The sequence below is a fragment of the Passer domesticus genome, chromosome 21, assembly GCF_036417665.1.
Source record: "Passer domesticus isolate bPasDom1 chromosome 21, bPasDom1.hap1, whole genome shotgun sequence".
NCBI classification, from domain to species: domain Eukaryota; kingdom Metazoa; phylum Chordata; class Aves; order Passeriformes; family Passeridae; genus Passer; species Passer domesticus.
In genome coordinates, this window is record NC_087494.1 from 1,248,108 (window position 1) to 1,257,605 (window position 9,498).

The window sequence follows — 9,498 nt, forward strand, 5'->3', positions numbered from 1 at the left end:
GCTGGGGATGAGCTCCACGATGGAAGCATGGAATCTCTGCCTTGGAAAACACTCGTGCCAAGGCACTTGGGGTGCTTGGCTGCCTCCAGACACGTGCGCAGGGAAAACGTGTCTCGGAACACCCCGAGCTTCCACCCCCTCAGCAGCTGAGACTGGGATCTGTCCCCTCCCCACAGCACCACAGGAATTCCTTGATCTGGAGCAGGAAGGTCAGGCTGGAACAATGAACAGCTCCTTCCCTTCCCTGGGTGAGGAGGAAAGGCTTCCCAGTGACCTCGGGCCGTAATCTTATCCTATGGAAACGGCAGGGAAGAGCAGCACAGGCAGCTCTCCAGGAGCTACCTGCCAGCCCTCCTCCTCCTCCTCCTCCTCCTCGGGATCGGGTGACTCATCTCCATCCAGCAGATGGGCTCAGGAATGAGGACAGCGGGAATTAAAGGCAAACCCGGGATTGCAGCAGCAGCGCCGGGCCAGCCAAGGGCACCGGAGGATGCTCTGCAGTGCAGCTGCTCCTTCCTGCCTTTGGGAATTCCTGCTCTCCTGGGCTGCAGGGCACAGCTCAAACCCTGCCTGGGAACCCTGCTTACCAGGCTCCCTGCTCACTGGGGTGATCTGCCAGCTCCTTTTTTCCAGCAGGGCACAGAGAAGGGCACAACGCTGCCCCCAGAGCAGGCTCATCCCAGAGGATGAAGGTTTCCATAGGAGTCCTGGAATGCTCGTGCTGGAGGGATGGGGCACCTCCCAACAGCCATTTGCATCCTGTTTTCTCCTGTTATTATTTCTCACACGCTCTGAACCAAACCAGACACAATTTCTACTCAGCTGGGGAAAAAAAAAATCATGGAATTGGGTCAAGCTCCAGGGAAAACACAAACACACAAGGAGCAGCAGCAGCTCCTCTCTCCCAGCAATGATCTCCCCTCACAGGCTTCCAGTGACTTCAGCAATTGAGAGGAAGCTCTCTAAACTGAGGGGAAACATGGAATACTGGCCTTGCATGCAGACTTCCTGCAGGGCCTCCCTGTCCTTCCCAGTGAATCACAGGCTGGCTTTTCCAAAGCTGCTGAGCCATCACTCCTCGGCAGCTCCACCCGGCCCCAGGAGCCGGGGCAGCAGAGGCTCCTCGCCCTGGAGCCTTGGGGCTGCTCCTGGCATGGGACAGGAAAGTGCAAAGCACTAAAAGTGACTCCTAGGAATTGCAATCTTTGTTTTGCCCAGCTGCAAAGTTTCAGGGAGAGCACCCAGCAGCCTTGTACTGCAGTCAGCTTTTGGAGGGTCATCCCACACAGTGCTCTGAGGGATTTCCAAAAAAACAAGGGGGAAAAGAGGGAAAGGAGGGTGTAAGACACCTGTAAATCCCTGCAAAGAACACCAAGCAGCAGAAGGGATTTCTGCTCCCTGTGAATACCAGGAAAAACACCTCCCTGAGGTGCTGGGACCACCCGGAGTGAGGATACAGCAGGAGGCAGGAGACTGTCAGGAGCTGGGAAGGAGCCAGAAAACCTCTGGATCTGCAGGATGACGGGAGCAAGCCAGGCTGGTGGGACACAGAGAGCTGCTGACATGGAGAGCTGCTGGGGCACGGCTCCACAGCCAGCAGGGAGATCAAAAAAGATCCAAATCCCCCCAAAGGAAGGCAAACTCCTGCTCCTGGCGTGGGCTGGGTGGGAGAGCCCCGTGCAGAGCACGTTTCACACGGGGAGCGGGGCTCAGACATCAAAGGGGACAGAAGTGGCTGAGGACACTGTAAACACTCCTTTTCCTTGCTCCTTTGAATTCTAGGAAAAGCTCTTGGCTATCAGAGCAGAGCACAGCATCCCAAGGAAAGGGAGAGTGGGAAGGAGCGACCCCAGCATCCCTAAGGCTGCCAGGGCTGCAGCAAACCCCTGCATCAGCTCCTGCACCAGGGCACGCCCCACATTCCAGGGCTCTGTCAGCTTCCAGCCCATCCAGGGTGCTGCTGAGTCCATTTTCTCCCTCACTGCACACTGAGACTCATTCTGGGATGGTTTAATTGGGATAAAATCCCCCCCAGCACTTGGCACCACTGTGGCTTTCCTACCCTGCAGGCAGAGCCAGAGGTGGCCCAGAAATCCTGGAGATGACATTTGGAGGATGTTTTATCCCAGGCAGGCACAGAAGGGCAGGGCCTCTGCCCTTTAGAACTCGCCCAGTACAATCAGGAGCAGCTTTACTGGGACAGGAGCTCCTCCAACATCTGGCACTCTGGATTTGTGCTGCCCTGCTGCCTCAGGCACACGTCAGCAGCAAAAAAAGATGGTTCCTAATCCAGGAAAGAAAATCAGGGGAAAAAAAAAAAAATAACCCAACCCAGCACCTTCTCCTGCAGTGGATTTGCTTCGGGTGTCGATAATTGTTTATCCCTCTTCTGCCTTTTTCACCATGAAAGTGGGAAAATTAAGTTTAAATGTAGCTAATCCTGGGATGCCAAACCAGAGTTGCTCAGGAAAGTGGTTAATAAATTATCACTGGAGAATAAAGTCTGGCCCAGCCAGGGGGTACAGCCGGGTTTTCAGGCTCTAGGATGAATTATGAAGCATTTTCTCAATTAGGAAAAGCCCTTTAAAGCTATAATCATGCAGATTTAACCTTCTGTCTCAAAGACAGAATTTCATTACAGAGATGTTTAACTCATCTTTTTCTTTTTCCTTTGGAGCAGAAAAGCAATTTAATTAGTGACAGTACCATGAACTTTATTAATAGCCAGGCATTAGGAGATCCCAAAATTCCCAATGGCTTTAAAAGGACTGCTTCTATTAATTAGCTATTGGTGGCAATGCTGGGAGGGGGGGTTTACAAGGCTCTTCTTGGAGGCAGGAGCAACCCAGACTCTCCTGATGGATTCTCCAGGACCTTGGGCACCTCCAGGCACTCCAAAAGCAGGAGAGGAAGCCCCAGCTCTGAGTCTGGGCCAGGCACGGCCCCTTCCTGCCAGAGGAACCTTTCCTGAAAGCCACGGGATCTCTGACTGAAGGGATGGGGCTGAGGGCAACAGGAAAAGGAAATCTGTACAAAAATATTCATTATGGCTTTTATAATCCCAGGGAGAGGCCAAGGTGGGCTGGATCCTGCACTGGCTCCTGTCATGGAGCAGCTTAGGACAAGGGAAGCTCTGGGATGCTGTGGGGCTTTCCCAGGGCCATGAGCAGGATCCTTCCCACCTGACCCAGGGAGGAAGGCTGGGACACGGCCCTGGCACAGCTCAGAGGGAGCAGAGGCACAGGAAAAACCAGGATCAGCCTCCTGCCTGCTCATCACATCCCAGCTGGACGAACCCCTGCAGTCCAGGATGGGAAGGAGCAGGGGCCTCGGAGTCTGAGGAAATTCCAGGGCTGGGATGCAGCCTGAGAATGAGTTCAGCTGGAATCACACAGCCAAAAGCGTCTGGATTTGGGATTTCTTTCATTTCTGGGCTTTTCAGGAGTTCTCCATCCTGCCTGGAGGGACAGCAGCAGGGTCAGCCCCTCACACCCCAGCAGACACCAGGCTGGATTTTGGCTCTGGGATTTCTGCAGTGCCAGGCAGGAGCTGCCCTGCTCCCTCCTCATCCCTGCTATTCCCACAGGGATGGGGCTGGGAGCCCTGGCAAAAGGCACTGGCATCTGCAGGGATGGGGGAGAGGAGGAAAAAGGAGAAAAAAACCAGTGCTAAAGAAATGAATCAGCTTTTACAAGGCAGGCTGCCTGAGCTCATCCCCATTTTGCTCTTTCCCAGGAGGAAAGCAGTGGCAGGGAAAAGGGGGAGGAAGGATTTCCTTTTGCTCACGCAGGAAGCATCCCCTGTGCAATCAGCTGGATAAATCCATGGTTTCATGACGTGCATTCAGCATCCCAGCAGCACATGACCCCCCTGAGTCACAGATCCTGCCCTCATCCCAGATTCCCCCAGCTGCAAGCACAGGATAACACTTTCCCTGGCTGACATCAGCCATGGGAAGGGAGCAAACGGAGCAGGATGTGCAGAGCTGGACTTCCCCAGCTCTGTTTTCTGCCTCTGCCTTCCAGGAATCGGAGCTCCCGTTCCTGTCAGAGCCCAACGGCTGCAAAAACAACCTTAAAGTGGGGGGAAAGCCAATTTATAGGAGAGAAACAATCCTGGAAAAGTGAAACCTGCTGCCTTCTGGGGCTGCTCAGCTCCAACAATGATTGACCAGCCAGTGCTGGGACAGGGTTTTGATGCAAATCACCCAGGAAAAGGAGAGGGAATCCACAGGAAAACATCCTGGCTGCAGGTTTTCCCCTGGACGTGGCACAGGCAGCCCTGAGGGGATGCACTGGCACCTCACCCCTGGTTCCAAGAGGTTTGGGGACACTCAGCCTCTGCTTTCCACCTGCCACACGTGGAACCATGGAATGGGAAAGGCTGGAAAAGGGCTTGGAGTCCAGCCCAGCACCAGGTTCACCACTGTGTCCCCAAGTGCCACATCCACACTTCAGGGATGGGCACTCCACCACTGCCCTGGGCAGCCTGTTCCAACGCCTGACAGCCTTTTCCATGGAAAAATTTGCATTAATATCAAATTTCAGCCTCAGTGAGGCCGTTTCCTCCCTGCTGTCACTCGTTCCCTGGCAGGGAGAGGAAGGAGGGCTCCCCTGAGCCTCCTTTTCCCTGTGGATCTGCAAACACAGCCCTGCCCAGTGCCAGCACACTGGATGCTCTGGGATGGAAGCAGAGCTGGAGGATGTCACCCCAGCAAATCCAGCTTTCCCCAGCCTCAGGAGCAGATTAATGTGGAAAGATAAACCCAGGAGCTGCAGGGGAATGCAGCCCAGTTAATGTTAACACAGAAACATCAGGTGCTGTGGGACAGAGGTTGGCAGGAGGCTCCAGGCTGGCAGGAATCAGCAAATCCCTCGACTTCCCAGTCCAAATTCCCATGTACAGATAAGGAGCTTAGAGGCTGATGCTGCCAAATCCCTCCCCCCGGGAACTCCCTGCTCCCCTCTCTGCTCACGGGGTGCTGGGGCCCTGGCACAGCTTCCCAAAGATGCCCCATCCCTGGAAGTGCCCAAGGCTTGGAGCAGTCTGGGACACTGCAAGGTGTCCCTGCCCATGGAATGGGATGAGCTTTGAGGTCCTTTCCAACCCAAACCACCCCAAAGGCACCTCCTGCCTCCCACAGAAAGCTGGAGAGGCCAGAGGGAGCAGGGGTGAGTTAATATCAGAAAAACCCCAAAATGAACAACAAAAAAAAGAAGGAGCTTTTCAAAGGTTCACCTGGGAAAGGGAAGAAAAATCCCACACGTGAAAGCAGAGCAAAAATCAGCACAGAGAACCTGGGCTGAGGAGGGAAGAAAGGAAACCCAGAGAGAAGTGAAGGAAATCCCAGCTCAGCAGCACCACAAGCAATGACCACAAAGGCCAAAAAAAAGGGGAAATGCCCTCACCAGCTGTCTCCTCAGTGTCACACACGCTCTGGGAGCACATTCCCCTGCTCAGCCCACAGCAGCACCTGCAGGAAGCTGCCAGGCCAGGGAAAGCTTTCCCTGCTGGCCCAGGCAGCTCGGGAAGGGCAGATCCTTCTGGGCTCTGGAGCACATCCCGGGCCAGGCAGGGAGCAAGGGGCTCTTCATGGCCAAAAATACCCCTGGAGGCCCTGGGAGCTGTCATCAAACCCAGGGAAATGTGTGTGTGTGTCAAGGCTGCTGAGATTTAATTAGCACTCGCCTTTTCCCCTCCTGGAAAATGGCTCTGGACAAGGAGGAGGAGGAGGAGGAGGAGGAGGAGGAGGAGGCTGGGCTGTGCCTTGGGCCAGCACGAGCTCCTGAGCCCAGGCAGGCCTGGCAGGGTTTAGGCTCAGCTCACACAGGAGCACGTTAATCCAGTTTGGAATGGCAGCAGCACCCAGGGCTGAACCCCAGACTGGCCTCAATCCCATCCTGTCCCAGCCCTGCCACTGCCCCAGGCTGCTCCAAGCCCTGCCCCACTGGCCTTGGGCACTGCCATGAGTGCAAGGAGAGCAGCTCTGAGCTCTCTCCACCCCAGACCCTGCTGTGGAGCAGGGGCAGCACCCCCAGCAGCTGTGCTGGCAATGCCAGTGCTCCCACCCTGAGCTGGGCTCTGCCAGGGCAGCACAAACCCATCCTGCCCTCCCCATCCTGCACTCCCCAGAGCTGGGCTCTGCCAGGGCAGCACAAACCCATCCTGCATTCCCCATCCTGAATTCCCCAGAGCTGGGCTCTGCCAGGGCAGCACAAACCCATCCTGCATTCCTCATCCTGCACTCCCCAGAGCTGGGCTCTGCCAGGGCAGCACAAACCCATCCTGCATTCCCCATCCTGAATTCCCCATCCTGCACTCCCCAGAGCTGGGCTCTGCCAGGGCAGCACAAACCCATCCTCCATTCCCCATCCTCCTCTCCCCACCCTACTCTCCCCACCCTACTCTCCCCACCCTACTCTCCCCATCCTGCTCTCCCCATCCTGCTCTCCCCACCCTGCTCTCCCCACCCTGCTCTCCCCTGTCCCCAGGGAGCTCCTGCTGCTGCCAGCTGAGCCAGGCAGGGCTCTGGGATCCCTCCAGCCCCGCTGCTGCTCCCACCCCTCAGGATTCCCCAGGAACAGCAGCCTGCCCTGCCCACGGCCTGGGAGGCTTTGCAGGATTTTGGGATTGCCATCAGTTTGTGCAAAGCCCAAAGGGTGCAAAGGAAGCTGTTTCCACAGCAGCAGGTGCCTGTGAGTTGCAGGCTGGATGAAACCTTGGAGCAGGCAGGGACTTCCCACCCTGTTCCCAGCTCCAAGCTGCTGCTGCTTCTCCCCCTTCCCCAGGATGTTTTCTCCAGCTTTATTTTTTTAGAGAACAGTTTGCTGTGAACAGGCAGAACCTGTTCTGGACACACTCAGAGCTGCTCCCCATCTGCAGCATTTGCCAGCACGACTCAGATTTATTTTATTTATTTTTTTTTTCCAGGATACTCCAGGCTCTCTCCTGCGTGTGGGCGCCTGGCTGCCTCACCCAGGGGAGACGTGGGCTTGGAGGAATCACAGGGATGAGCACCAGGAGCCCAGCCCTGCTCCCCCTGGAGCCTGGACAGGCATCCCAAACCCTCTGGGGTCCCTGCAGACCCCACTCCTGGCTCTGCCTGCCTTCATTAAGGACAGACGTGGAACAAAACGTAACATTTTAGGAAAGATCTTCCACATGTTGGGCTTTGGCAGCTCCTGATGGTTTGGAGGGAGCCAAAAAATAACTAATCCTCCTCTCCTTCAGCCAAGGGCTGAGTGGGACCAGAGGGGGGAAAGGGGAGAAAGGGGGAAGAGGGAAGAGGAGACAAAAAAATGGCCAAACTGGAACCAGTGCCTCCCAGTTCCATCAGAGCATCTCCAAGTCATGGACACCTCTGTCCCTGGAGCACTGCAAGGGGAGGCAGCACCTCTGGAATCATCTGCAATTCCTCCAAAAAACGGCTTCTTCTGGGGTTTAAAATGATATTTTTGGGCTTAGGAACACGTTAATCCTGAGTCACAGAAGGGTTTTCAGCTCCTGACAGCACCAGGCCAGCAAAATCCTCCCACACCGAGCCCTTTCCCCATGGAAATTGTGAAAAAACACCAGAAATCCACCCCGCCGTGGGGTTAGTGGGAAAGGGGGTGGAGGATGACTTCAGGAATTGCTTCTTTTGCTCTGCTGGGTAAATGAAATGGATTTGGGGGAAGGCAGAAGGCGACACACGTCGCACACAGGGCTGGAAGGGTTTAAACTCAGGGATGGAAACCACAATCTGTGCCAAATTCATCTGGAATCCAAACCAGGGGCAGGAAAGCAGCGGCGGAGGGGGATTTGTGATCCCTGAATCCCTCCCAAAGTGCACCAACAAAAGCTCCCAGCTGTTCACAGGAGGTGTGGGAAGGGGAATCCTGCTCGGGGGGAGCGGGAACGGCCACCCCCGTTCTGAGGGACAGCAGGAGGGGCTCCTGAGGCACAATCCCACCCCGAACCCTGCAAGGGCTCACGGTGATCCCACTGCAGAGCCAGGCTGCTCCCAGCCCGGCCTTGGCTCGGCAGGGCTGGGAGAGGGGGAAGAGCTCCAAGGACGGGGCACGAACTCCTCGCTGCTGGCTGGAATTCGGGAGCTTTTCCAGCCCTTCCCCAGCCTTTTTCCAGCCTTTTTCCAACACTTTTCCCAGCCTTTTCCAGCCCTTTCTCAGCCCTTTTCCAGGCTTTCCCCAGCCCTTCCTCAGCCCTTTTCCCAGCCCTTTCCCAGCCCTTTTCCAGCCCTTTCCCAGCTCTTTTCCCAGCCCTTTCCCAGCTCTTTTCCCAGCCCTTTCCCAGCTCTTTTCCCAGCCCTTTCCCAGCTCTTTTCCCAGCCCTTTTCCAGCCCTTTCCCAGCTCTTTTCCCAGCCCTTTTCCAGCCCTTTCCCAGCTCTTTTCCAGCCCTTTCCCAGCTCTTTCTCAGCCCTTTTCCAGCCCTTTTTCCAGCCCTTTCCCAGCTTTTTCCAGCCCTTTTTCCAGCCTTTTTCAGGCTTTCCCCAGCCCGGGGCTCCCCAGCCCCGCTCCAGCCGCTCCGCAGCACCGGGAGCTCCCGGGCCGGGCTGCAGCTCTCGCCCGGCCTTACCGGGGCTTGCTGCGCCTCTCCCGGCCGGTTCAGGGCCGGATCGGCCCCGCTCCGGTGAAGGGGGAAGCCCCCCCGGGCCCCCCCCGGTGTCCCCGGGCCCGCAGCCCCCGCTCCCCTCCCTGCCCGGTCCCCCCCGCGGTCCCACCGGGAGAACGGATCCCGCACACCGGGCCCCCCCAGCTCCGCTCAGGGCCCGCACCGGGATCCCCGGGATCCCACCGAGAACCGGCGGTACCAGCCCGGGAGCCAGGCTGGGCACCGGGGGCACCGGGGGTGCCCGGCGGGGCCGGCACCGGGATGGCGGCAGGGCAGAACGGCGGGGGGCCGGCCAGCAGCGGCTTCTCCGAACCGCTAAGGGACGAGCGGCCTCCCCGGAGCCCAACGGCGGCGGGAACGGGCGCGGGGCGCCGGTGTCTCACCTGGGTCGCCTTGTAGAACTGCTTCTTCAGCCCCGCCACCGACATGGTGCCGGTGCCTGGCCCGGGGGCGGCGGGGAGCCGGTGTGCGGGCGGCGGGAGCTGCAGCGGGGGCGGCGGGAGCCTCGGGAGCCTCAGGACGCTCCGCCCGTCCCAGCCCGGCCCGGCCCGTCCCCGCCGCCGCTTCCGCCGCCGCCCGGCCCCGCCCCCGCCGCCACCACCGAGCGGCGCGGCCGGAGCGCCGCGCGGAGCCAGCGCGCCCCCTGCCGGCCGGGCGGAACCGCCCAGGGGCGCGGCTGAGCGGCGGAGAGAGTCGTTCTGTCGCGACACGGTCATATCGGGATATGACTATGGCGCAGCCCTCTCCTGAGGGATCCAGCGCCCACCGCGTGTGCGACACGGGGACAACCGGGCCGGGACTCCCGCCACAGGCCTGGGGGGAAAATGGGGCGACGGACACTCCAAATAGAAAACTACGGCTCCCAGCATCCCTCACGACAGCGGCTG

General features: G+C 58.1%; 1 protein-coding gene across 1 annotated transcript in view; it reads right to left on the reverse strand.

The window, feature by feature from the left end:
- SH3GL1 (SH3 domain containing GRB2 like 1, endophilin A2) overlaps positions 1 to 9,342 on the reverse strand; it is a 20,618-nt gene extending 11,276 nt beyond the window's left edge. The window contains 1 exon segment of the mRNA XM_064396442.1: positions 8,995 to 9,342. Coding sequence (XP_064252512.1) covers positions 8,995 to 9,327 — 333 coding nt within the window. The 5' untranslated portion in view covers positions 9,328 to 9,342.
- Positions 9,343 to 9,498: the final 156 nt, after the last annotated feature.